General features: G+C 55.8%; 1 protein-coding gene across 2 annotated transcripts; it reads right to left on the reverse strand.

The window, feature by feature from the left end:
* Positions 1 to 162: 162 nt before the first annotated feature.
* MYH7B (myosin heavy chain 7B) lies at positions 163 to 27527 on the reverse strand. Of its 2 annotated transcripts, XM_041419349.1 has the most exons (42): positions 27356 to 27527; positions 26419 to 26522; positions 24588 to 24731; positions 24342 to 24498; positions 24231 to 24258; positions 23197 to 23293; positions 22289 to 22312; positions 20514 to 20606; positions 19245 to 19308; positions 19047 to 19145; positions 18016 to 18119; positions 17035 to 17173; positions 15867 to 15985; positions 14969 to 15118; positions 14467 to 14637; positions 13691 to 13870; positions 13475 to 13607; positions 12954 to 13030; positions 11282 to 11369; positions 10744 to 10861; positions 10084 to 10207; positions 9583 to 9719; positions 8938 to 9193; positions 8187 to 8429; positions 7634 to 7810; positions 7141 to 7286; positions 6514 to 6604; positions 5561 to 5950; positions 5050 to 5176; positions 4632 to 4750; positions 4234 to 4430; positions 3721 to 4070; positions 3109 to 3233; positions 2736 to 2851; positions 2418 to 2610; positions 2137 to 2340; positions 1906 to 2031; positions 1628 to 1798; positions 1260 to 1364; positions 773 to 868; positions 484 to 621; positions 163 to 281 (listed from the first exon to the last, which is right to left on the reverse strand). In XM_041419349.1, the coding sequence occupies exons 1-42, from the start codon at positions 27450 to 27452 to the stop codon at positions 276 to 278; spliced, it is 5823 nt and encodes a 1940-aa protein (XP_041275283.1). In that variant the 5' UTR covers positions 27453 to 27527; the 3' UTR covers positions 163 to 275. The 2 variants fall into 2 exon arrangements, with proteins under 2 accessions (XP_041275283.1, XP_041275282.1); XM_041419348.1 differs by lacking the exons at positions 22289 to 22312; positions 23197 to 23293; positions 24342 to 24498; ... (1 more) ...; positions 26419 to 26522; positions 27356 to 27527 and having other exon boundaries at positions 24231 to 24248.

Here is a 27527-nt window from a genome sequence, read left to right on the forward strand (position 1 = left end):
GGAAAGGACGCTTTTCCCAAAGCCCATCCCAAGTCAGGGCCATAGAGCTGGGGAAGAGGGGACTGAGCTTCTCTCCTGCCTGTCTCCCTGTGAAGATGCTCCCCCAGACCCCAGGGGCAGAGGCTAAGGCCCTGGTTACGCTGTGACACACAACAGAGCCAGTCCTGCAGATCTACATTTATTCATGCAGTGCAAAGCTGACAATGACTGTTGCAGCCATTTGCCTCCAACCTACAGCAGCAGCTGGGACAGGGCAGGGCCGGGCAGCCGGGCTCCTAATGCTGGAAAAAATCCCCAAAGGGCTTTGATGAGAGGAGGGAGCCAGAGGCACGGGGCACTCTGCCACCCTTCAGCCCCAGCATCAGTGGGAGGTGAGGCAGCAGTGCCACAGCCGGGTGTGACTGAGCCTGGGGTCACTCCCCTGGCTCCAGGGCTGGCAGGAGCCGTGCCCCCCTCGCCACGCTCCCATCCGGGAGTGCCCACCTTGGAGACGACGACGTCCCTGGTGCGGGCGCGCAGTTTGTTGACCTGGGTCTCGGCGATGTCGGCGCGTTCCTCGGCGTCGTCCAGCTCGTGCTGCACCTTGCGGTACTTCACCAGGTTGGAGTTGGCCTGCTGCTCCTGGGGAGGGAGAGAGGAGGGGAGGGTGCATGGGGCATAGGGGACACCTCTGAGCTTCCCACATTGCTGTCGTGGCCCCTGACAGCCGTGGCAGGGCATCCCAGGGAGGCACAGCCCTGTCCCCTGTCCCAGAGCAGTGATGGGCACTTACTGCCTCCTCAAACTGGCGCTTGTAGCTCTTGACCTTGCTCTGCAGCTTGTCAATCAGGTCCTGCATGCGAGCCAGGTTCTTCCGGTCTTCCTCAGCCTGAAAGTGCCCCAGCTCCCTTAGCCAGACCCCAGCATCCCCTCACCTCCACCTTTATCAGAGTCCCAGTGGTACCAGGTCACAAACACAGCACCAACCTGCCCCATCAACCCAGCCCGGTGTCACAGCACCCGTCCCATGGTCCCCCCTTGTGTCCCATCATGCAGCTCAGGAGATGCTGGGAAATGGGCAGAAGGACCCAGAGCAGGGAGAGGATGTTGTGACAGGGAAAAGCATGTGCGGTTGTTGTCATTCCCCACATGGAGCCCAGAAGCAGCCCAGGCTGGGCTGGGCTTTGTGGATGGGTTCTTGGGTAACATGAGGCCAAGCAAAGAGGATTGTGCCAGGTGCTGGTGGACCCGGGCTGCACCTGTGTCCTGTGCTGCTGTACCTGGTAGCTGAGCTCCTTGATCCTGCGCTCGTACTTGCGAATGCCCTTCTGGGCCTCTGCCATCTTCTTCTGCTCCCCATCCAGCTCTCCCTCCAGCTCCCGCACCTGCAGGGGCACACACTGGCTCAGCACTTGGCTCCCAAGCACCAGCCCAGCTAAAGCCAAGCCACTTTCCCAGCTCAGAGAAGCCACAGTAGAGGCTAAACCATCCTGAGCAGTGCCCAGCCTGGCAGGGCTGTCCCCTGGTCCCCCAGAGGCACCACCTGTCCTCAGAGGGATGGGGCAGAGTCTGCTGCCACAGGGACTGGGGCAGCCCCAGGAGGTGGCTCCTGAAGGGCACAGCCAGGGATCTGCCCCTACTGTCTCACCCTGGCCTCCAGCTTCTGGATCTGCTTCTTGCCGCCCTTGAGAGCAATCTGCTCTGCCTCGTCCAGGCGCATCTGCAGGTCCTTGATGGTCTGCTCCATGTTCTTCTTCATGCGCTCCAGGTGCGCACTCGTGTCCTGCTCCTTCTTCAGCTCCTCTGCCATCATGGCAGCCTGCCAGGCCAAGGGGGGGGACATCAGCTCAAGGCCAGGCTGCCCTGCCACACCAGGGGCTCAGTGGAGATGCGAGGCCCACGCAGCAGTCCCCACCGCTCTCTTACATCCGTGATGGCCTTCTTTGCCTTCTCCTCGGCATTGCGACACTCCTGCACCGCATCCTCCACCTCGCTGCTCAGCTGGGAGACATCTGCCTCCAGCTTCTTCTTCTGGTTGATCAGACCCATGTTCTGCACACAGAGCAGGTTCAGTGTGACCAGGGCTAGTCACTCACTACGGCTGACAGACTCCTGGCTCTCCCACCAGAACACACACTGGACTTAGCAGTGCCTCACCTGGGAGTGGAGCAGGGTGACCCTCTCGGTGGCCTCCAGCAGCTCCTGCTCTGCCAGCTTCCTGCTCCTCTCGGCCTGCTCCAGCGCTGCCCGCAGCTCCTCCACCTCTGCCAGCAGCAGGTTGTTGCGGCGCTCCAGGGCGCCCGCCTGCTCCTTCAGGTCGTCGTTTTGGCGCTGGGTGTCATCCAGCTCGATCTGCAGGTCCTGTGGGGCAGCGTGGGGTCAGTGGGGACAGCCGGGAGCCGGGCTGGCAGCAGGGACAGCACCGAGTCTGTCCCAACCTTGATCTGGGCCTGGAGCTGGCGGCCCAGCTTCTGGAACTCGGCAGCCTGGCGATTGGCGTGGTTCAGCTGGATCTCCATCTCGTTCAGGTCCCCCTCCATCTTCTTCCTCAGCCGCACGGCCTCGTTCTTGGCGCGGGCCTCTGCGTCCAGCGAGGCCTGCATGGAGTCCATGGCGCGCTGGTGGTTCCGCCTGCAGGACAGGCCAGCATCAGCCACGTGCCCTGGGGACACCCAGCCTGGGGCAGCCCTGCCAGGGCCACGGTGCCAGCCCTGCCCCTGCACCGACATCCCAGCCTGTCCCCTCACCCCACACACCTCAGGTTCTCAAACTCCTCGTCCTTCTCTGCCAGCTTCCTGTCCATCTCAGCCTTGATCTGGTTCAGCTCCAGCTGGATGCGCAGGGTCTTGCTCTCCTCGTGCTCCAGGGCTCCCTAGAGACAGCTCAGCCATGGGAAGGTGGTTCCTGGGAAGGGGGCTCCCCCCAGCCACCCATCTCACCCTGGCCTTGTCCCCCAGCCCATTGTTATGAGGGGCAGAGCAGGTGGAGCCACTCCAGTGCCTGCAGTGGTTGTGGGACCCCGATGAATGGGATTCCCAGGGGTCACAGCCTGCTCAGGACTGTCACCCCCAGCAGTGTACAACCAGAGCTGCAGGGTGGGCAGTGGCTCCTGGGGGCAGCAGAACTCACCTCAGCCTCCTCCAGAGCTGCCTGGATATCGCTCTTCTCGCTCTCTAGCACTTTCTTCACCTTTTCCAGCTCATGGATGGTTTTGCCGCCCAGACTGATCTGGTCAGTCAAATCAGCAATTTCCTCTGCCAGGGACAGAAGGAGTTTGGTCAGGAAGGAGTTTGTGGGACCAGCCCTGTGCAAGTGACATCCCCATCCCCTTGCCCAGGCTCAGCTGATGTCCCTCAGACCCTCAAAGAGCAGCCAAGGCTGTGCTTGGGAACATTTCTGCAGTCTGGGAGAGAGCATAGAAGAAGCAATAAGGACCTGGGGAGACATGTTTGTCCAACAGCAACACCCCCAAGGCAGCATCATGGCACTTGGCAGCACCATTTGGGAACAGGAGCCCTCTGGGGACAGGAGCCAAGTGGGTCTACCAGTCCTCCCAGCGTGTGCCCAGCATGAGGGCAGGACACACGCTGGCATCCCAGCAGGGCTGCTGCATCCCTCCAGTGGATGGGCTGAGCAGCAAGGCCACTCCTGGCCAACAAGGGACCAATCCCACATGCCTGAGAACAAGGCAGGAGCAGGAGCTGGGCAGAGCCCCAGGGGAGTGCCTGAGCCCAGTCCTACCCTGCAGGTTCTTGTTCTCCCTCTTAAGGGTCTCCAGGTTGTCCAGGGACTCCTCGTAGGCGTTCTTGAGCTTGAAGAGCTCCGTGCTCAGGCTGCGCGACTCCTTCTGCGACGCCTCCAGCTCCACCTGGGTCTCCTCGTACTTCTGCTTCCACTCAGCCAGGATCCTGTCGAAGTTGCGCTGTTTCTTGTCCAGGGCAGCGCAGGCCGCGTTGGCGCGCTCCAGGTCCACCGAGAGGTCCTCGATCTCGGTCTGCAGACGGTGCTTGGTCTTCTCCAGCGAGGAGCACTTGGCGTGCACAGCCTCCATGGCCTCCTCTGCCTCCTGCAGCCGGGTGGCCAACTTCTTCCTGCCCACGGCACCGGGGTGAGCGCTCCCTGCCCCAGTGCCATCCCGCCCCACAGCCTCTGATCCAGGCAGGAGCGTGCTGTGTCACCCCAGGTCCGGGAGAGCCCCCCTGCTGAACAGAAAGTTACCACCTACAAGGAACTGACTTGTGCCATGGGACTTACTTGGCTTCCTCCAGCTCCTCAGTCCTCTGGATGGCATCAGTCTCGTACTTGGTTCTCCACTGGGCTACCTCAGCATTGGCTTTGGACAAGTTCCTCTGGAGCTCACTCTTGGCCTCCACCTCCTCCTCGTACTGCTCCCGCAGCAGGTCACAGTCGTGCCGGGAGGCTTGCAGGGCGTGGGCCAGGGCATTCTTGCCCTGAGGAAGAGAGAGCAGCAGCTGACTCCAGGCTCCAGGACACAGGCCATGGCACCATGACTGGGAGCAGCAGCAGGGAACTTCTGTTCCTCCCAGGTGAAGAGCTGCCCTGTGGGCAGGGTATGTCCCACCTCCCCAGTCAAAGAGTGTGGGGCAGTGCCACTGTGTCACTCAGAGACCAGCCATGCCTTGAAACCTCACCTTGGTCTCTTCCTCCAGCTGCCTCTTGAGTTCCTCAATGTTCTGTGAGAACGAGACCTTGCCACGGCTCAGCTGGTTGATGAAGGACTCCTTCTCCTCCAGCAGCCGGCTAAGCTCCCCTGGGTTCAAACACAGCCAAAACTGCTACTTCAGGGCTGTAGGGCTGCAAACTGCACTAGCCCACACTCCCCCAGAGCCTGTGGCCTCCAGCTGTCCCCCCACCAGGGCAAGCTGGGCCATGAGCAGAGATGCAACCAGTTAAAGGCAAAGGATGCCAGCGAGGAATCCCTCCTGAGGCACAACTAGTTTTTCCCTCCACAGAAGGAGAACAGCCTGCCTGGCTGAACCCACTCCCCAGCCAGACACCCAGAACCAGCACTCCTGAGCAGCAGGTGCCCCTGGCTTGTGCCCCACGCACCATTCTCGGTCTGCAGCCGGCCCCGCTGGGCGTTCACGTCCGTCAGCTGTCGCTGCAGCTCGTCCACTTTGGCCCTGGCCTCGTTCAGCTGGTCCTCGTAGGTGCGGCACAGCTTCTCAGCGTTGGCCTGCAGGCACCAAGCACAGCCTGGCTGAGCTCAGCTCTGGCCACAGAGCACTCGTCTCCCACGCTGGGATATCCTGCCCTGCTCGGTGGATCCTATGGGCACACAAGGCAGAGAGCAGGAGCCTGCCAGAGCTCGCTGCTAAGCTAATAGTGGCTCTCTGCAGTCAAGCTTCCCAAGAAATGTCTTCCCAGAGCCTCCAGACTTGACTGGGACAAGTAAAACATCTTGTAGTAACATAGGGACAAGCTGCAGGTCAAAGAGGGACTTGGCCATGGCAAAGAGCTAATTGAGACACCACCCCATGGACGTGGCTGTGCTGCTCACGCTGCACCCACTGATGCCCACAGGAGAGACCAACCAGCCCCGTGGAGAACCAGGACCCACCTTGTTCTTGGTGATGTACTCAACATTGGAGGAGAGGTCATCAATCTCCATCTTCATCTCGCTCTTCTCCTTCTCCAGCTTCTGTTTGACGCGCTGCAGGCTGTCGAGGCGCTCGCCCAGCTCAGCCACGCTGTCCGCGTGCTTCTTGCGCAGGGCGGCCGCCGTGGCCTCGTGCTGCAGCGTGGCCTCCTCCAGGTCCCGCCGCAGCTTCAGGAACTCCGCCTCCCTCTTCTTGTTCAGCTCCAGCTGCGTGGCCGTGCTGCCGCCCGCCTCCTCCAGCCGCTCGCTCAGCTCCTCCAGCTCCCGCGACACCTCCGCCCGCTGCTTCTCCACCTTGGCCCTGGCGGCTCGCTCGGCCTCCAGCTCCTCCTCCAGCTCCTCAACGCGTGCCTGGACACACACAAAAGGGCAGATGCTCCAAGCTCTGGGTGAAGCTCCAGCATCTCTGCTCCCTACAGAGGAGCAGCATCTCTGATGATGATGGGAAGCAAAAAGCCACCAGTCTTGGGCTGTTTTGGGAGGCAGGTGCTCCTTGGTAGCATGTTTGGAGCTCCTGCTCCCCTCCATCCCTGTCATCAGGATCCAGCTGGCATTAGCTCCTTTTCATGGAAATTTTCATGATTCTGGGGACCTGCCTCTGATAGGAAGCAGCCCAGTGTTCTAGATTTGGATTTTCAGAGTTTGGTTACTGGACTAAAGGTTTTATTTCAGACAGAGAACTACATCCTGGAATCTGTTCCTCAGGCTGGTGACAGTGTTCACCTCAATAGCTCATTCTTTAATTTTCAACCCATGTTCTGGGAGAGGCTTTGGCTCCTGCTACTCATGCCAGCTTTTTCCAGGGAGATGTCCCTGTGCTCAGAGCGGGACTGGCTCATGCAGATTCCCCTGCACATCACATCTAATGGAAATTTTGGACTCCCAGGATGTAAGAACAGTTCTTCTCACCATACCTGGACCTCCTTGATTTTCTTCTGCAGCTGGGCCTCCATCACTTGCCCATCTTCAATCCTTGAGTTCAGCTGACTCATCTCAAAGTCTTTCCTGTACAGACAGAAGACAGAGCCTCTGATCAGAACACTGTCCTGACAGGTCCTTCTGGCTCCTGAATTTCCCTGCACTTACACCCAAGCCAGAGGATGAACAAGCCCACAATGGAAAGGGACTGCAGGGATAAGCAGCAGCTCATGGAAGGCTCACAGGAAGGGCTCAAGTAGCCAAAGTGGCGGATAGCTGGCTCTGAGGGTTTCCCTCTGAGGTCCCAAGGTGTTCTCCAGTTCCCCAGTGAGAATGGGACATAACTGAAGTCTGTACTTGCAGCTGAGGCCCCAGCAGTGTGTTGGATCTGCCAGACAGGTCCCTCCTCTCCAGCCCCAAGGACAAAGGAAGGTCTATGAGCCCTGGCCTATGAGCCTGTCACAAGCTCCTCAGCCTCTCTGCAAAGTGCCCAGGAAAACCAAGCCCCCACTGCCTGGGATGGTCACACAGCAGTGCCCAGAGCCACAGCCCAGCTGCCCCTGCAGAGACCACATATCTGGATTTAGAGGTGCCCAGAGCCCAGGCATGTGTCACACACTCACTTCTTGAGCTTCTCATCCAGCTGCTGCTTGTCATTCTCCAGATCCATTACAGATTCTTGTGACAGCTTCAGGTCTCCTTCAAGCTTTCTCTTTGCTCTCTCCAGGTCCATGCGGACCTTCTTTTCTTGCTCAAGAGAGCTTTCCAGCTGGAGAACAAAGGGAGGTGGGGTAGGGAGGGAAAGGACCTTCTGTAGCCCCACCCTTACCCATGTCCACTGCTTTGGGAACTTCACCAATCCCCTGGGGGCCAGAGGTGTTTCCCAGCCGGTCTCCAGTCCCACTCCCTCAGCCCAGGACTGCTCTCCATGAGGTGCTCCACACCACCTCTTGTTTCAGGGATAGTTTGTCAATGGGATTATTGATCAACTGGCCATATTAAAGGGGGGTCTGGTAACATCCCACACTCCAGATCCCACTCAGGGACAGCCTTTGGGCTCTCCTGGAGATGTGACTCAAACCTCTCTTGCTTTAGTCTCACTGGCCTATGACTCACATCATCCACTTGCTGCTCCAGTTTGACCTTGGCTTTGGTCAGTGTGTTGACCTTGTCTTCCTCAGCCTGCAGGTCATCCAGGGCCTGCTGATGGGCCTCTTGCAGGGCTTTCTTCTCCTTGGTCAGCTTAGCAATGATCTCATCCAGACCAGCCATCTCCTCAATCAGGTTTTTAACCTGCATCAGTGAGGACAAAAGTAGAGAGCATCTCAGAGGGAGGGGGTACAAAGCTATTCCAGCAGCCTGACCCCTGTAAGGCAGGAGTCCATCCATGGGCAACAGCAGCTCTGCTCCCCACCAGCAGCCAGCCCCTGTCCCCTTGGCCAGGCTGGCCCCACCAGGTGGGTTTCCATGCCTCAGATCACTTGCCACAGCACAGAACCATTTGCCCACAGCCCTCTGGGCAATGAGGCAGGACACAGAGGGTTTTTCCCTCTCATACTCCCCTTTTCCCCTGCCCTGCCCCAGTTTCCCCACACCAGTAGCCTTATCCCAGATGTTTCTCTGGTGTCTCCACAGGCACTGAGGCTGGCACTGCAGGGAGGTTGGTTACCTTGTTCTCTGTGGCGTGTTTCTCCTTCTCCACCTTGGCCAGCGTGATCTCCAGGTCATCAATGTCCTTCTTCAGCTCTGCACACTCATCCTCCAGCTTGCGTTTCTTGGCGGTGAGCTCCGAGCTCATCTCCTCCTCATCCTCCACACGCTCCATCAGCTCCTTCACCTTGGCCTCCAGCTGGATCTTGGACTTGATGAGCAGGTCACAGCGTTCCTCTGCATCTGCCAGGTTGTCTTGCTCCTGGGAGAGGCACAGGAGAGTAGTGCTCACCCTCTGCCCCAGGACTCTGCTCTCAGCCCTGCTGTCCTGGCCTTCTCCTTGTGGAAGGGGCAGAGCAAGCCCAAGGTGCTCAGGTGTACAAAAAATACAGCTCCAGTCACTGCCCATCACCAAGGTTCAATCACTCACACCAAGCAGGGCCAAAAAGCAGCTCAATCTTTCCAGAGGGAGGACACGCTGGCATGAAAACAGCACAAAATAGGGAAAGCAAATGTTGCCATCCCCTCCCACTCCCCTGTGAGGAGAGCACCCTTCCTAGAGCCAGGGGATCACAAATCCCTTTGACAGCCCCAGGATGTGATGGTACTTCAGGTCTGCAGTCTTAGGTTGTGTTTCAGACAGATTGTGACAATGATGGAGCTTCAGAACTGCAAGAGGCTGAAGGAGGGTTCTAGGATATTCTGCTCCTTCTTCTACCCATGGACCCTGCACTGTCTTAACACCCCCAGAGAGAGGGTGAGGCACTCACTGCCTGCAGCTGGAGAGCCAGGTCGTTCTTCTCCTGGATCATGGAGACTTGCTTCTCTTCCAGCTCCTTCCTCTTAGCCTCAGACTTCTCCAGAGCCTCCTTCAGCTTCTGGAATTCCTCCTTCAGGTTAGACATTTCCTTCTCAGTCTGAGCAGACTTGAGTAAAGGCTTGATCTTGAAGAACAGCTTCATCCAGGACCAGTTCTTGACAGCATTGAAGGCACGGATGTTCCACTGGATGGTGTAGAGGGCTTCCCTGGGGGAATACAAGCACAGCATCATCAGGGGTGGACATTCCCTATGTCCCATACAGGCTTCTGCAGGCCTGGATATGGCTCCATTCTCCACCAGCTGGACAAATGGCAGAATGGTGAATGAATTGGGACAGTGTCTGCACACTGTACTGGCCCAGCTGGGATGGGTGGGGTGGCCTGGATCTCAGCTCTCCTCACTCTGCCTCCCTTTGAATCTTCCAGTGGAAACCAGAAGCTCCCCACACCCTGCTCTTCCCTACCAGGGCCATGCCAGACCTCTTCCAGGTTTGCCTCCATCCCTCAGGACCAGTCACTGCCAGACACAGGTCAAACCCACGTGCAGAAGAGACAAGGAGACACAAAGTTCTGCCTTTTCCCCCCACAGCTCTACCTCCTGCTGATGATCTTCTGATACTCCAGACGCATGAGGTACCCACGTATCCTGGCCTGGAGCATTGTCAGCACCTTGGCCAGACGTTCATCTCGCATCTCCTCCAGTAAGCCCAGCAAACCAGCCTTGAAAAACACCTGTGGGCAAGAGTGGAGTCACAAGCAGAAGGACAGAGGGCTCAGGGGTAACACAACCTGCCAGGGAAACATGGAGGTGCCCCCACACATGGTACAGGGACCAGACCTGCCCTGAGCACATCATGCTCCCCAGCAGGGACAAGAAGATATTTGGGTGGGATGAGGTCAGGCAGCAGTGACCTGCTCAGAGCTGCTCTTTCTCTTCCCAGCCTGCACCTTCCTCTGCCCTCCTGAGTCCCTTCAGGGGCCACACAGACCCTGCAGAGTGCAGGGCTACAGCAGGGCTGGGGCCAGGCAGAGACAGGCACGGAGAGTAACAGCAGGGGACATTTCTCCCTCCCAAGGATCAGCTGCCCCCTCTCACCTTGGTGTGACCAAACTTGTACTGTGCACGGTCCAGTTCCAGGGAGCTCAGCAGCTTCTCTGTGGCCTTCCTGCTATCCACAAACTTGTCTTCTGGAATGGCTGCTGGATTGAGGATACGGTAGCTGTGGGGCAGAGCAGAGGGAGGCCATGCAAGAGGACTGCGGCACCAGCATCACCCCAGACCCCCAGGCATGGCAGTGCCCGCTGGAGCCACGGGGCTGCACCACAGCTGTGTGTGAACCAGCTGCTCCAGGGCATGGGATTGCAGGCACCAGGCAGACTTTAGTCCCTGAACATCAAGGAGACTGTGCCAGGAGGCCACTGGCCTCACTAGGCCTGGACTAAGCAGCATGGATGGGACCCTGAGGTGAGAACCCTAAGGATCCATCCCAAGGGCAGAGAGAAATCTGAGCCAGGATCAGAGATGCCTGAGCCTTGCCACCTTCCCCTGCACCAGCACCTCAAACACCCAGATCCCATCCCAAACCCTCCATGTCTGGCACCCCAGAGCCAGCAGCAGAGCCATCCCAAACTGGGCAGGCACTGGGAGCATGTGGGGCTCCAGAGCAGCTCTGCACAAGCTGGGGAGCAGGTTGGAGCCAGGACAAGTCTGTCTGCCCTCAAAACACGTGCTGGGTGAGGAAGAAGAGGGGGTTACCGCTGCTTGAAGTCTGCATAGAGGATCCTGTTGGGGAAGCCCTTGCGGCAGATGCGGATCCCTTCCAGGACCCCGTTACAGCGCAGCTGGTGCAGCACCAGGAAGGAATCCATGGCTCCTGTGGGGCAGGACACACATGGAGCAATGCTCAGCCCAAGAAGACAGAGGAAATGCAGCTGCAGCCTGGGCCTGAGCCCTGGGAACATCCCGTGGTTTGAACACGGGTGGTCAGGCTGTCCTGCAGGTGTGTGCTGAGCACCGGGGCTGCAGCCTGTGCCTTGCATGGTGGAGCTCAGCCTGGAAGACTCATCCATGCCTGCTGTTATCCAAGTGCCAGGCTGCACAGCCAAAATGGGAGCCTGGCAAAGCTCATTCTCCCCAGCAGAGGAGACTGACCTGGATCACAGGAATTTCAACACTGAGATGGGGTCACGGCTCAATGGCAGCATGAAAAGGGCAGGGGAGAGGGTGGGTGCAAGAATCCCTGCCAGTTCCCACATGTGGCTGTCCCCAGGGCACTGCCTCTGCTGTCCCATACCTGGGGTCTTTGTCTCATTGGGGATGATGCAGCGGACGAAGTGGGGCTGGGTGGAGCGCAGGTTGGTCATCAGCTTGTTGAGATTCTCCTGCAGGGCAGACACGGGGTGAGGGGACAGCTCTGCTGCCCTGCAATGCTTCTCTTTCTCTCCAGCCCCTTTCCCCCACAGGCAGGGAGGGAGCAGACCCTGAGAGCCACTTATGGCAGGAGAAAGGAGGAATTTCCTCCTGCTATCCTGGCAGTGGACATTCCTGCCTGGGGCAGGGTCAGTGCCTCCTGCCAGGGTGGGAGACTGTCCCCATGGCACAGGGGGCTGGGCTGGCAGACAGGCCAAATGGCACTGGCAGGTTTTGCTGTGCTACAGAACTTTGCTGTGCCAGATGCTTCCCAAGTTTTTTTAGGTAAAGTTTTGCTGCAGGGGAGAGCCAGGGACACGGGACTGAGCAAATTCCTGGTACAGAGCCCTCTGCTCAGCACCCTGCAGCTCCAGTGCTGGTGTCCACACTGGCTGCAGACACAGAACGTTAGGATATGCAGGATTTCCCTGCTCCTCCACAGTGCTTCACTCCCTTTGTGACAGAGGGCCCTGATGTGCCAGACTGCTCCTCCTTTTCTCTCCAAGGCAGCTCTACCCTTGATCTTTCCAGCTGCCTTCCCCTGCTTGTACAGGCTCAGCCTGTCCAGGATCAGCTCAGGGAAGAGAACACCTTCCCACAGCTCCCCATCACCATGGGGCACCTCCTCACCACAGACACCTCTCCCCAATGCCTGTGACTTGTCCAGAAGGAAGAAAGTCCTACTTTTCCCTCAACAGGGGCTCTGCCACAGAGCTGCCTTCTGCAAGCACCTTGGCAAAGAATCACAGAATATCCAGAGTTGGAAGGAACCCACAAGGATCACCCAGCCCAGCTCCTGGCCCTACACAGACACCCCAACAACCCCACCCTGTGCCTGGGAGTGCTGTCCAAAAGCTCCTGGAGCTCTGGTAGGCTTGGGGCTGTGAGCTTTGCCCTGTCACCACAAGGCTGTCATGGCAGGACACACCCCTCTGTGCTGCTTCCAGTTGGTTGAGCTCTGGGCTGGACAAGTAACTCCAGTGGTGAGCATGGCATGGAGCTGTGTGACACCCTGAGCTGTAAAAAGGCCAGGTCACCCCCCAGGACAGGGAGCTCCCTGCTCAGAGACCTGCAAGATCCTCCTCCATTGTCTTCTGCCCAAAGGCTGTCCTTCCCGCTGACAGGAACGAGGAGAGAAGTAGCACAGACTTAAAGTGATGTTCATGTCATTAATTATCTAAACATCACTACAAGTCTTAACTGCCGCTCTCTCAGAGGTGGAGGAGGTGCCGCAAGCGTCACGAGGCAGGAGCAGCACCAGCCCAGCTCCGAGGGAAGGGAGCTCTGCCAGCCTGGAGCCTCGTGTCCTGCCCAAGGAGCACGGGGACAGGGCTGGCACTCTGCCAGGCACAGCCCCCTTGGCCAGGGATGGAGGGAGCTGGGGGCTTTGCTCTAGTGGTGGCCCCTCAGGAGCTCTCATGGTCCCTCAGGAGCTCTCATGGTCCCTGAGGCCCCAGGAGGTGCAAGAAGCCAAGAGTCTTGGCAGGTAAGTGGGACTGCCAGTGGGACCCTCAGCACGTTTCCCTCACGGCCCTGGATGAAAGGCTGGCTCTCACCTTGTGCAGCTGCGACACTGTTTGGAAAGAAGCTGCCTTCTTACGTTTCTCCTTGGTCCCTGGCTTGTGAGGTTCCTCTGTTGGGTTGAAATATTGTTTACTTACATCAGCAAAACATCTGCCTGCCTTGAAGGACTCAGGGGCACTCCCAAACACCCCTAAAATTCCCACAACCCTTGCTATCTCTAAAGCAGAAGTGGTCGTGCCCTGCTGCAAAACGAAGGCACTGACCACCAAAAACACCCAGCAGCCATCTCCCACAGCACTCAGCTCTGGGTGTTGTTCCTCAGCTCCTGGTAGGAAGACACCCATTCACACTCCTAAATTTACAGGGCCACCACAACAACCCTACAACCCCACACAAGCCCTTAAACCAGCACCCATCTACTAGGATTTTAGGGATCAATGTGGATTTTCCCTCTGACCAGGCTGCCAGGGACAAGGATGCTGCACCAACAGCTGGGCACGGAGGAGAGGAGGGGAGAGACTGAGGTAAAAAAGGGGGTGAGGGGGTTCCTCACCTGAAGCAGAGCCCACATAGTTCTCATAGAGGGAGGCCAGGAGCTTATTCTGGGATTTCTGGAAGACGGACACCACTGTCTCGTTCAGGGGGTCCTTGTTCTTGTCCAGCCACCCCACGATGTTGTACGGCACCTGTCCCAGGACAGGAAGGTCAGGCCAGCCCTGTCCCTGCCCGGGGAAGGTGTGGGGGCTGGGAAGAGCTGCCAGGGACGTACCACACCAGCGTAGTGCACCACCTCGAAGTGCGCCTCGTACTTGCGCTTCTTGTCCGGACGCGGCTTCTGGAAGTTGGGCGACTTCCCGATGTGGTTGTCGTAGAGCTTGGACTTGAAGGTCATGTCAGAGGCTTTGGGGAACATGCACTCCTCTTCCAGGATGGACAGGATTCCCATGGGCTGCAGAGAGAGCGGGGTGGAGAGGACTGAGCTCAGTGTTGCCACGTCCCATCCCAAAACAGGGATGCTGTGTGCCACTGAGCATGGGCTTGACCTGGGGGATCCCATCCTAATCCAGGTGCAAGACACTGGCCACAGGGCCAAGCTGTCACTGGCATATTCCAGGCTGCACCTGACCTCCTTGTGGGACTGGCCAGGCCTGCAAGATGTGGGAGTTTGCCCAGGTCCAACAGAATGGTGGAAATATTTTCTACAAGCTGCTCTGAATGCTCAAGAGGCACTGATGGGCTGCAAGTGGGTAGGAAAAAAGGAGAAGAGATGATTGCTGTCTGGAGGAAAAGGTTGCACCAAGTTTTGTGGCTCCCAGAAGGTAGAAACAGAATTTCCATGTTTTCATAAAGTCAAAATTTGTGTGGAAAAGGTCTCAAAGGCCTGGAGGCTCTGAGCTGTAAGTGTGGGGGAAAAAAAGTTGGGTACTTGCCACTGATGAGGGAGGGAATATTTTAATTTTGGTAGCAGAGCACCTCTGTCTTGCAGCCCTTGCACACAAATCATCCCCCAGCAGTACCATTTCCATGTCCTGCCTCACACTCTACCTTCTCAATCAGATCAATGCAGGCCTGCAGGTCCAGGCCAAAGTCAATGAAGACCCATTCAATGCCTTCCTTCTTGTATTCCTCCTGCTCCAGGACAAACATGTGGTGGTTGAAGAACTGTTGCAGTTTCTCGTTGGTGAAGTTGATGCACAGCTGCTCGAAGCTGTTGAACTGCAAGAACAAAACAGATCCAAGTCAGAAGGAGGAGCTCCAGAAGGGAAGGGATTCACTCTTGTGCTTTGCCTGGCTGTGAAGGGTGATCCCTGCCAGGCTCAGCTGTGTGGCTAGCACAGCAGGTAGCCAGCAGTCATTAGAGATGTGCCCGCAGCAATGGTAAATCATGCCTTGAGAGCTGCCTGCTTGCTCCAGATACACCAGTTCAGACAAGAGCTCCTCATCAAGGCCAGCAGCTTCTTAGAGGAGCTAGAGCTCTCAAACCCCAGGGGACTGAGCTGCCCCTACAACACTCTCTGAACCCACTGCAGGGGCCTGCAGAACTCACATCAAAGATCTCAAAGCCTGCAATGTCCAGCACCCCGATGAAGAACTGCCTGGCCAGCTTGGTGTCCAGGGTCTTGTTGATGCGGGTCACCAGCCACTTGAACATGCGGTCGTAGGTGGCTTTAGCCAGGGCCCCCACGGCGTAGAGCACCTGCCAAGGCAAAGCCCAGAGCACACACTGAGCTTCTCCCGGCTCCTGCAGGAGCCACAGGCTGAGAGAGAGCTCCTCCTGGCACACAAAGGATGGACAGACACATCCAAGGGGTTCGTGGTTACAGCACAAGCTCCAAAATTAGTTTTGCATTCCTCACAAGTGTGCTCCTGCCTACCTGGCCTACCTTGCCTCCAAGGTCTTAGGATATAAATTCAGTTTAAAGTGACATTTTCAGAAGCCTTGTGCCTGGCCAGAGCCTACAGCCCACTTTGGATAGGACACCAGCTCCTGAATTGTGCTCAAGGACTGGCTTGCACTATTCAGGCCAGGTCTGGGTTCCCAGCTGGGTGTGGCTGGAATCTGACAAGACATGTTTGGTGCATTTGAGTCTTCTACAAGATCAACTCAGATGAGTGTTTAGATATCCAGAGTTTTCTAATGTTCAGGGCTGAACTCTTCACAGGAGTGTGACTGGCTCTGAAGCAGATCCACAGAACCTGGACCTGCTCTGGCTGGGGTCCAAACCACATTTCAAAGACACTCTTTGAATCTCCAGCCTTGCTTAATGTGCAAAGCTATCAGCCAGCTCTGCCACCCATTTCCCCTGCTCCTAAAAGCCAACAACTGTGGATACACCTTCTCCTGCTGCTCTGGAGTCTCCTCCTACACCCAAGACAGTGAACTGAAGCACGAGCAGCAGCGCAGTGTGAGCAGGGGACACGTGTCCTGCTGTCCTGTCACTCACCTGCTCCACGTTCTGACCTTTGGTCACATACTCATTGCCCACTTTCACACGAGGATGGAGCAGCCCCTTGATGAGGTCAGCTGAGCTGATTCCCATGAGATAGGCAGCTTTGTCAGCACCTGGAAGGCAGCACAAAGGCATGAGGAGCCTGCAAGGAGGGTCTGGGAAGGGAAAAAGAACCAAAATAAAAAGTGACCTGCTCCTATGATGATCAGTGCTAACCACACTGTTTTTTCCACCTCTTCCAGTGTCTAATGTGATTTTCCATCTTGGATAGTCTATGATGCTTTAAAGTTTGAACCTCCTGACTGAGACGTTACTGTTTGGAGGCCTGCTGCATCTTATCAGGTGCTTATCAGGTTTAGCCTTATTGATCTGGGATTCTCTATGCATTTTCCAGTGGAGGTTTGAACTTTCATGCAGGGAATTTGAAGTGAATGGAAAAGAGGTGATTGTCTTTCAAAAACTCCTGATTGCAGAGTGTAGCTAGCAAATCACCTCTGTAGGACAATCACTGCCATATCAAAACCTTCATGAATTACCAGGTAGCAGCTAAAGCCTGTATTGTCACTCCTGAGGCACAGAGAACTTTTCTTTCATGAATGTTAATGTGACAAAGACTGATCCAGGAAGTCATTTCTGCTGGATCCCTGCTGAAACCTTCCAAGTATGTGCCAGAGCTCCCCCTTCTCACACTCCCACGTGCTGGAAAGTCACCCTCTCCCTTCAGGTTTGCTCTGCAGCCTGACTATTGTTAGATTTATGAATTGCATTGGATTTTGCTGAGCAACAAACTAGGAGAAGTATTAGACAGTGATTGTGTCCTACTCTAACAGCTCTTCAGGAGGCTGTGAGCTGAGCAGGTCCTGCTCCCAGCCTGGCTCATCCTCTGTGGATGCCCTGCCTGGAATGCTGTCCAGGGAAGTGCAGGAGGTGAAAAGCAGGAGGAGACTGCACAAGATGAAGCCCAGCAGGGGTGTGACACCCTGTGATGCTGCTGAGACAAATCTGATGCAGATGAGACCACCTTGCAGAGGGACCATCCCAAATATTGCCCTTGGTACACCCCAGCAGGGCCTAGGTCAGTGAGGGATCAGGGGACCCCCACAGGCCAGGCAGGGGGAGTTATCCCAGCCTGGGCAGGTCTGGAGCACAGAGCTCCACTCACTTTCAGTGCCATCAGCCTCTGCCTGCTCTTCCCGCTGCTTCTGCTTGAATTTCATGTTCCCAAAGTGCATGATGGCCCCCACTATTTTATAGGAGCCGTATTTCTCATCGCTGCTGAAGCCCAGGATGTCCATGGCGTGCTGAGGAGACACAAAGCAGTAGAGATAGAACAAATTCACCACGCTGAGGTAAGGGTTGGTTCCTTCTCTCACTGTCTCCTAAGGTGCTCTCCCTGGGGCTGGGCAGGCTGCCCTCTCTGGTGGGCACCTAACCAAGGAATCCTGTCCATGGGGTTTGAATGTGACTCCAGCTCCCACAAGACCCATTTGAAAGCAAAAGGACTGGCCTAGCATCCACAAGGAGGAGGTTCTCCAAGCTGAGGGCTCAGGAAGAGACCTGACTGATCTCTGCAGCTCCCTGACAGGAGGGGACAGCCAGGGGGGTCAGGCTCTGCTCCTGGGAACAGGGACAGGAGGAGAGGGAACAACCTCAAGCTGTGCCAGGGGAGGTTCAGGCTGGACATCAGGAGGAATTTCTTCACAGAAAGAGTTGTCAGGCATTGGCAGGGGCTGTCCAGGGAGGTTTGGAGTCCCCATCCCTGGAGGTGTCCAAGGAAGGGCTGCACATGGCACTCAGTGCTCTGGGCTGGGTGTCAGGATGAGGATAAATCACAGGTTGGACCATCTTGGGGGTCTTTCCCAAATTTAATGATTCTGTAATCTTCTTTCTCATGGGCACTATGGGAAGTGCTCATGTGCCTCAGGCCCTTCCTGAAGCAGGGAATGACTCTCCCTTCCCTGGCTGGATGAGGCTGTTGGTGCAGATCAGTCACTCTGCCCCTTCTTGTAGGCTCACAACAGCCACCAAGAACCAGAAGGAATTCCCAACTGATTCAAAGAGGGACACAAGGAAGCCAGGGCACATCCCCAGAGCTGCCCAGAGGAAGGCTGTGCCCTCTCCAGGCCCAGGGCTGTGCACGTACATCTGTGGCCATCAGCTCCTCGCCGTCATCCAGGTTGTCCACCGTTGTCACCCCCTGGGAGCAGAAGTGGTAGTCGTAGGGGTTGAGGGACAGCAGCAGCATATCTGCAGGAGGATGACATGCAGGGGGTGAGGCCAGCCTGGCAGGGACATCCCTGGGCAGAGGGACAGCCCTGCACACAGATGGAGCAGGAAGGCTTCCCCAGCCTCACCAGCTGGGGGAGGAACAGCCTCTTCCAGCACAGGCAGGTCCACCTCTTCTGTGCTTGCCTCCTGCTTGCTATCTTGGGATATGGCCTGGCTGCAGACTGATTTAGAAGTGGCCACCATGCCCTTGTGACTCCAGATAAGATTACTGCTCCCTCAGACCTGCCTAATAAGGTGCTGCTCAGCACCAAGCTCAGGAGCCCTCAGCCAAGAGCTGACCACCCCAGGGGCTGTGCCAGCCATCCTTCTGCATGGGGAAAGGCTTCCTGAGTGTGATGTGGCACCAGGAGGCTGCTCAGAGCTGCCCCAGAACTAACTCAGACCAGGTGGGACTGTCCTGGGGCTCACATCTACAGCAGTGCCCAAGCTCACCTGAGACAGGTCATCTCACTTGCTGAGGAGGCTGCAAAACACTTCCCTCTATCCCAAAATGAGTAAATCTGCAGCCTGCACACGCTGAGGTCAGGGCTGTACCCACCACCCCACGAGGACTCTGTGCAAGGCAGCTTTGCAAAGCACATTCCCACCTTGCAGACAGACCCTGCGTGAGCTCTGCTCCCACACAGTGGCACAAAGGGCTTCAGTCTGGCTTCTCAGCCTGTGAGGATAATGCAGGCTGGGCTAATGACCTCTTGAAATCCCTTCCACCCTGAATTCCACCAATCCCATGATCCTGCACAGCTAGCAAAGCATTCAAAGGCAGGACCTGAATGGTGAGCTGGCTCTGCTCATTCCTGAGGACCCCAAAGCTCCCAACAGAGATCTCTGTGGCTGTTTTCAGGCCATCTTGCTCTAAGGGCTGTGCTGCATCTTTGGCTGCCTTACCTTGCAGCTCTGGTTTCTTCCCAGACAGGATCTGGTAGAAGATGTGGTAGCTTCGCTCTTTGGGTTGCTGGAAAATCACTCTGGATTTTTCCAGAAGATCTAGAATGAAGTACGGCAGAGGGGTCAGAGCAGGGCTTGTCCCTTCCCAGAGCTGAGCACAAATGTGGGATGAATTCCCTCCCCAGGGCAGCTACTCACAGATGTCAATGTCTGCAGAGGCCAGTTTCCCTGAGGGGCCAAAGTGGATCCGGATGAACTTGCCCTGAAAACACCCACAGGAGGTAAGTGCTGGGCTTGCCTACAGAGCTCCAGCTCAGAACAGCCCCTAGAAACTGAATTAATTTCCCACTTCTTGAGTTTCTGCTGATGCCAGGCAACTTCCTGAACTCTGTAAAGGGGTGAAGCTCTCTGGTTTGTAATGTGAAGAAGCTCAAAGAGCATTGCCCAAGGGCTTGAATACCAGGCAGGCAGAAATTTCACTGACAGCAGATAAACCCCTGTCCTCAGGTCTATTCTTACCACTGCCCATTTCTGCAGGGCCATTTCTGCAGGGCCTGTGACACGGAGCCTGCCTGCAGCCCCTGCTCCGTGCTGGGCTGGGGTCTCCCCCAGCAGTGCCTCCCTCCCCTGCAGCCACAGCAGAGCCAGCCCGGGCTTAGCAAAACCGGTGCAGTGTCACTGTCATGTCTTCTGAAAAATCCCTTCGCCAGGATTTCTTCTCCTGGGAAGCTGAGAAGCCTCAGAGAAGAATGAAAACAATAATTATCTGATTGCTTCTCATGTTTTTGCTGCTTTGGAATATGGTCTGGAGATTGTTTACCAACTGGTCATTGTATGATCGGTTTCATGTGAATTGTTTTTACTTCATGACCAATCACCATCCAGCTGTGTCAGGACTCTGGAAGGAGTCATGGAGTTTCATTGCCATTCTTGTTAAGCCTTCTGTTCTCTGTTCTCTAGTATAGTTTTAGTATAGCATTCTTTAATATAATATAACATCATAATATAATAAATTATCCTTCTAAGAACATGGAGTTAGATACATCATTCCTCCTTTATCCTGCGGACCCCAGAAACTACCAAGTGCTGGTCCCTGGAAGGGACACACTTGTCTGTCCCAGAGCACTCCAGGCTGCCTTTATCCTGGGGACCCCAGAAACTACCACGTGCTGCTCCCTGGAAGGGACACACTTGTCTGTCCCAGAGCACTCCAGGCTGTGCTCACTGTCCCTCTCAGCTTTGGCCCTGCCAGGGATGTCTCTCCAGCCACAGGCTGTGACACCAGGGCCATTCATGCTGGCCACATTTGCTGCACTGATGTAACCAGAAAAGCGTGGCTCTGGCAGTCCAGTGCCACTGGGAAGCAGATCCATCTCCCTGCTCCCAGTGCCCAAGCCCACAGTGCCACCCACTGTGCATGCAGCCCACAGAAGCAGCCACAGCTCCCTGTCCCGCCGAGGCACTCACAAAACGAGAGGAGTTGTCGTTTCTTATGGTTTTGGCATTGCCAAAAGCCTCCATGGCTGGGTTAGCCTCGATGATTTGATCCTCGAGGGTGCCCTGAAGAACAAAACCAAAGGGTGTGTCACACAGCCAGAGGGGATCTGTCACCAAGAGCAGGAGCATTGCCAGGGCTGCTCTGAGGACCTGCTGCTCCCGAGGCATCTCCGTGTGCCCAGGCCATGCAGATCGTTTATCAGCACAGATGGGGTTGCAGCAGTGCCCTCTGTGGCCTTCTCCTCACCTAAAGTGGAGCCCCAGGCTGCTGTCCCCTCTGCATACAGCAGTCCTTGCCCCCTTTCTCAGGAGCTTACACTATGCAAACCAAGAGCAAGCTTGTGTTGTCACAACAGGCTGAAGCATTTCAGGCTCTCTGACATCAGGCATTTCCCCTTCCACAAACCAAAGTCTAGGACAGTTCACATCAACAGCACACTGTGAAACAAGAGGTCCCTACACCAACAACATGCATTGCAGGGTCCCAGTGTGATGGGAATACACCACAAGTCCCAGCTGTCATGATCTGCTGGGAATACTGCTGGGAATACTGGGGCTCTCCTGAGCAAGCCCTAAGATGAATCCTCTCCTAACCTTGTTTTCCCATGGGTGTTTCTCTGTTCAAAGATAAAGAGACAGCCTCTGCCTAATGCAGGTAAGGCAGGACAAGGATTTGAGGAGAGGAGCAAGAGACTGGTGCTACAGCACATGAAGGATGGTGGGGTTTGACACCCGCTACAGAGTTTGGTGGCACAGACACCTGCAGGACTTTCCATGAGAGCTTTGCCCATGCTCTGACACATTTCAATCCACAGGGTTTTCCTCAGGTGGGGAACACCAGCTCTGGGCTCTGCCCACCCAGAGCCACCCTCTCTTTCCAATGCTGGAACCACAACTGCTCCCCACCTTCCAGCTGTGTGAGGGGCAAAAGAGATGGGGAGCAGCTGTGGATCACACAGTTACCAACACACTATCACCTGAGTAGTGAGCTTACTTGAGCTCTTATCTCTACATTCAGCCTGCCCTAAAAACACCCGGCCTGGGCAGCCCCAAGACCCACAGGTTCAGCCCTGAGCTGTCTCACCCTGTTTGTCCAAGTGGCCACTGTGTGATGATAAACATCCCCAGCCGAGGCTGTGCACAACCTAAAGGCTCGGAGAAACCGAGGATGTGTGACTGAGCCCTTGGGGCGTTGGGAGCCCCAGGGGCTGAACCTTTGCTGGGTTTCCTTGGAGCAAACACCTCAGAAATGTCCCCCAGGCAAGGACATCAGCTGCCTACAGCGCTGGGCAGTGCCAGTCCAGGGCTTGGCAGAGGGTGGCAAGGCTGGGCACCAGCAGGGCACTGCTCTGCAGCCAGAGCACAGGGCTGCCTGTGGCAGTGGGTCTGCTCCTGCCCCTCAGCACCACCACCCCCAGCTGGGCTTTGAGCCTGAGGAGGATCTTCAGGTGTGAAGGCTTCACCTCACCTTTGGAGGAGCCCACACCACTCCTAGGCAAACACTGGATAGAAATTAATGTTTCTACCCAGAGTAATTATCCCTTGAAGGAGAGGCTGGAGTCAGAAAGGCAGAAAGAGAGGAAACAGCAAAGCTTCCAGCTGTGGGACACAGAGCCAAGAGGAGAACTAAACACTGCCCAGGTGCTGCTCCCAGACTTAAGGAGGAGGCCCCACATGTCACCCCATCATAGATCTGTGGTGCAGCAGAACTCTGTCCTCAGCATCAAAGAGCCCACAACACTTACCCCAGTTTTAGTGGCAAGAGCTGCCTAGAGAAAGGAGAGAAAATTATCTTTAGAAATCCAGGAAAGCCAGGCAAGAACCACAAGAAGCATGGTCAGAAAAGCAGGGCATGACCATTTAGTGCCAAAAAAAAGTCCAAGAGAAAAAAAAAACAAAACTTGGAGGATTAAACTTTATAGGAGAGGCAAAAAAGTTGTTATATAGATTAGCTCAAGAAAATAAAGAAATGCGTCAAAAAGCAAGAACAGTTAAATTCAAACTTGAAGAAGAGGAAAGAAAATAACGCCGAAGTATTGCTTGTCTGATACCTAAAGCAGCCAGTTTGCTTCCTCGAGGGGAAAGCAGGCTGGAGCCTCAAAGTATCCAGAAGAAATAAGCAATTGCAAGGGCAGCTCAAAAATAACCAGCACCAAAGAAAAGCAAGATTCAAAACAAGAGCAAGAAAAGCACAAGGTTGAAAAGGGTCAAAATCAACAAAAGGAGGGGACAAAAAGGAGAAAATGCTGAAAAGCAAGGCTTAAAAGAAGCAAGGTGGGAAATGGAAGGTTTACTTCATCTCTTTAATGTTCCTTAAGAGGATCACTGGGGTATTGAAAGAGGAAGAGAAGAGAAAGCGAACAACTAAAGAACTTCTTCCAGGCCACATTGATTGAGCAGCCACATTAAAAAAAAAAATTTAAAAAAAAATCCATTTCCCCTTGAGCAGAATAGTTTCAAGCCTTGCTTGTTCAAAAGTCAGGGAAAAGCCAAGCCCTGGGTGGGTCAGACCAAAACACGTTTCCAAACGCAAAAAAGTTGGGGAAGAAAAAGTAAGAAGAAAGGGGAAGGCGGGGAAAAAAAAAAAAAAAAGAAAAAAGAAAAAAAAAATGAAAGGAAGAAAACAAGAACTTGTTTGAAAAGAAGCTCTTACTAATTTCTTGCCCGGTGTGTCGCCCAAGGCTGCGACAATGGCAAAGTACTGAATGACCCGCTTGGTGTTTACAGTCTTACCAGCACCAGATTCTCCGCTTAGAGTAACAGAAATACACAGATAAGGGCATGAGGCAAAGAACAGGCACAACCATCCCAGAAAAGCAAAGCCTCGCAGGATGGGGAGGCTGCAGCTCTCACTCGCCCCCAGCCCGCGGGGGATCGTGCTGGAGCTCGGGGCTTGCCCTCGGAGCGACCCCAGCTCCGGGCTGGCCGTGTGCCCCGCTGCCGGCCGGGCCGTGCCGTGCCGTGCCGTGCCCGGGGGCTGCAGCTGTCCGGGCCCGGCCCGGAGCTTTCGGCACGCCCGGCCCTGCTGGGGCACCTCGGGCTGGCAGGGCACGCTGCCGGGCGGAGGGTGCCCGCCGCGGGGGGCTGCGGCCCCGCTGAGCTCATGCCTATAGTTAGTGCCGCTGTGCCATTGTAATCCCAGAGCACAAAGAGCCGGGGGGAGCAGCGGGGCCGCCACCGGACACGCGCCAAGCATCTCTCCGCAGCCCCTGCCTTTCCTAATTAGGCCATGGCCGAGGCTAAAAATGTCCGTGGCTCCTGGCAGCGGCGAAGGGTCCTTTAGAGTCCTTTATATAGCCCTTATCTATATGTCACTTGAAATCAACCTGGCCTCCACCCTCCCACATCACCCTTCTCCCCCGCCGCCGCCCCTCCGGCCACCATGTCCCTCTGGCCTTGGCCTCCATCTCTGCTTTCCGCGCTCCCCGGAGGGTGCCGGTGCTCGGGGCGCCCCGCGGCAGCTCCCGCAGCTGTCGGGGTGCGGGGGAGCCCGGCCCGCGCGGGGCTTTGTCACCTGGCACGGTGGCGGCGGCAGGCCGGGCGGAAAGGGTGACAGCTGCCGGGATGGGGAGGGGACACTGCCGGGGGGGCTGCTCCGGGCACAGGGTGCCCATGCAGGGAGCACAGCACGGGGGGTCCCTGCTCACGGCGGGGCTGGGCAGGGCGAGGGGATGGAGGGGCACTTACGTGATGAGCATGGACTGGTTTTCACGGTCTGCAAGAGAAGGAGCCGGCGTTAGGGCAGCGCTGCCCACCGCACCCGGGCCCCTCGGGATGGGTCCCCCGGGCAGGGCTTACTGCGGAGCATGTCGTTGTAGGCGTTGTCGGCGATGGAGTAGATGTGCGGGGGTGCCTCCGAGCGCCGCTTGCCCTTGTAGGCTGCCACCACGGGCGCCGTGTACACCGGCAGCCACTTGTAGGGGTTGATGGTGACACAGAAGAGCCCCGAGTAGGTCTGCAGGGGGAAAACGGGTAGATGTGGGATGGGGATGTCCCAATGCCCCCTCAGCTCCCCACCCCACCCCACGGGTGCCGTGGGCTTACGTAGATCATCCAGTGGGAGTAGCGGCGCTTCAGGTTGTAGAGCACGGAGGCCTCGTTGAGGTGTGTCAGCATGGCCATGTCCTCAATCATGTCAAACTTGGGGGGGTTCATGGGCTGCACCTCGTCCTCCTTCACCACCCGTGTCTGTCAGAGGAGGGGACACGTCAGAGGGACCCCAGTCCTCACTGAGCACCCTCTGCCCCAAAACCTGCCAGGTGGGAGGACATCCTGACAGTCCCGTGCTGGGGACAGCCTTGGCCATGTGCCTGCTGTCATCCTGGCAGGGCTGCCCAGCGTTCTGGGGTGACAGGCCCAGGGCAGCCCCAGCAGCACCCAGCCACAAAGCCCAGCTGGGACAAGCACACCCAGCTTGTTCCTTCCTCAGGGAGCGGGTTGAGCCTGAGCTCAGGTTGTTGCTGAGCCTGACAGAGAAGTCCACATTATTCCCCCAAAATGTGCTTGGCAACCCCATCCTGTGTTCTCCTTCCCAGCCTAAAAGCTCATGCCAGTCCTGTCTTTTGCTCCAAAGACATCCCTGGTTATTTGGGCAAACAGCTGAAGCCTGTACCCCATCACTTAAAACTGGATTTATTTAATCCCACGAGACCAAGCACGGGGAAAATATCACATTACGTATCTGGCCTGGATGGAGAAGCTGGATTTAGCAAATGGTCTTGTTAATAAAGACTAAATGACATCTTTCAGAAGTTTATCCTTTTTATGGGTGAAGATGAAGCGCGTGGTGTTAAAAGGCGCCAGGTGTTAAAAGCAGGAGGGTACACAGAAGGATAAGGGAGGGCTTTATGTCTCGAAACTTTCTGCTGGAAATGCTTATCCAGGGAAAGCTGATATAGTTTTCTGATTTTGTAAATCCATGACAAATCATTAAAAAGACAGTTTCAAGAGGAAACAGCAAATAGGGTTTGGAAATTGCTCTGTTCTCAGAATTGGAAGCTGTTCTAAATATCAGAAGAAACTTCTAAAATTTGTAACTCCTCTGTGACAAATTTTACTATGGAGAGGGCAAATCTCTTTACTTGCTTTCCAAAATTCAGACAAAAATATTCTTAAAGCCTTGACACTTTTCAAAGACAATTACATATCTCTTTTTTCACATTTAGCAGCACAAACCATTCTTAGTGCTATTCTGACTAGAGAAGAAATAGAAATAAAAAAGTCTGTAATCTACTGCTGGGTGAGGTCCTTGTTCTTTTCCCCGGTTTCATACCAGTGTGCTCTGCAGAGAAGTTGCAGGGTCATGAAACTTCCATAGTGAAGAAAGGAATATTAATTAAGCTCATTTGCAGCTAATTGCACTGGATATTATCTTGACAAATACCAGCTGGTCCTTGCTTGCTTTGCCGCGGAAAGCTGGCGCCTCTCCGCCCGGCATAGCCTGTTCTCCCAAGAGCTCACCCCACTGCAAATCTGGGCTAAAAGGAGCAGGAATTGGCCAACTGGCCCCTTACCTGTTGTTTCAGGCTCCGGGATGAGCCGGCCACTGGTTCAGCATCACAAAGGGCTGTGCTGGGGGTGCTCCCCCACCCAGGAGCTGTGCTGGGCCAGCCGCACCGTGCCCTCGGTGTGTCCCGCAGGACACCCACAGGGCTGTGACAGCAGCCCCTCGGTGGGAGATGCTGAACTGGTGCCACTCTTGGCAAGGAACTGGCCTACGTGTGCTGACACTGCCGCGTGTGTCCCCCCGGGGCACGACTGATCAGCGGGACAGGGTTATCAGCAAGAGCTCACGGCTTCGGACGTGATCCTGTCACACGGATCCCCCCTCCACACACACTTGCTCTCCCTTGGAAAAGGAAAGGTATTTGCTTACTTCCTTATCTTTGGTTTCCACAGTGACTTTGCCACCAGAGCTTTCTTTTATTTCCACTTCAATATAGGCTTCTTTCTCATCAGGGATCCAAGCTCGCTTCTTTCCTGCAGGAGACATGAGGAAAGGAAAGGAAAGGAAAGGAAAGGAAAGGAAAGGAAAGGAAAGGAAAGGAAACATAATGCAGGTTGTAATGTAGGAGACCACGTGAAATTGTCAATTGAAAGCCATATAAATGCAGTTTGATTATGTGGAAGGACAGTGATTATTCCTTCCCATGTTCTTGGTCACAGCAGCTGGGATTTCTTTGCCTTCTTCATGTTTGGCAGCCTTTTACTTTGGTGGGGTCAGCTTCTAGGCTGACAGAAATCTGCTGCTTCATGTGTGCCTGCACTCAGAACATCATGAGAGGAGGACAGTGTGAGGAAGCAAAACTCTTCTGCCAAACTGCAAGGAGCAAGTTGGGCCCTGCATCCTGAGCGTGGCAAGCCATGGAAGAGCAGGGTGGCTGGGACAGAGGGGACACCTCCAAAATGAAAGAGTTGCAGAAGGCTTTTACACCAGTCCCCCAGCCCTCCTGTCCCTCACGGTCAGGGGAGATGAAGGATCACCTCCACGGAAAGTCAAAAACCTGCTTTTCTCACTTGTGAGATCTTCCTGCCCTCCAGGGTGCTGGGGGAGTTCTGCAGTGCCTGTGATGCCTTGAGGATGTACAGGGAGAGGCACAGGGAGAGGAGCAGGGAGGAGTCCTGGGAGATCCAGAAGGGCAGAGGGGATGATGCCCTGAGGATGAACAGGGAGAGGAGCAGGGAGGAGTCCTGAGAGGTCCAGAGGGGCAGGCTGGGGGACACACCCGGGCTGTGCTGGGCTGGGGGACACACTCGGGCTGTGCTGGGCTCGGGGACACACCCGGGTGTGCCCGGCAGCCCGGGGCTCTTACCATCGAAAGGGATGGTCTGAAGCTTCAGCTGCTCCGTGTAGCTTTTCCGCAGGTACGGGGCAGCCTCCCCAAACTCGCTCATGTCCAGCAGAGACATCTCGTCTATCTGAGAGAGACTTGGCAGCAGCAAAGGAAGAGTGGAAGACACCTGAGTGCTGAAAGGAGGGAAGGA

This window comes from Onychostruthus taczanowskii, unplaced genomic scaffold, assembly GCF_017590055.1.
Source record: "Onychostruthus taczanowskii isolate IOZ18803 unplaced genomic scaffold, ASM1759005v1 scaffold60, whole genome shotgun sequence".
Lineage (NCBI taxonomy): Eukaryota > Metazoa > Chordata > Aves > Passeriformes > Passeridae > Onychostruthus > Onychostruthus taczanowskii.

Coding starts and splice junctions, on each gene's coding strand:
- MYH7B (XM_041419349.1), bottom strand. CDS start 27,452: ATGTCTCTGCTGGACATGAGCGAGTTTGGGGAGGCTGCCCCGTACCTG. Junction 15,986..17,034: donor AGAGGCTGATGGCACTGAAA/GTGAGTGGAGCT, acceptor GCTGCCTTCCAG/GTGCTGACAAAGCTGCCTAT. Junction 622..772: donor AGCGCCAGTTTGAGGAGGCA/GTAAGTGCCCAT, acceptor CTCCCTCCCCAG/GAGCAGCAGGCCAACTCCAA.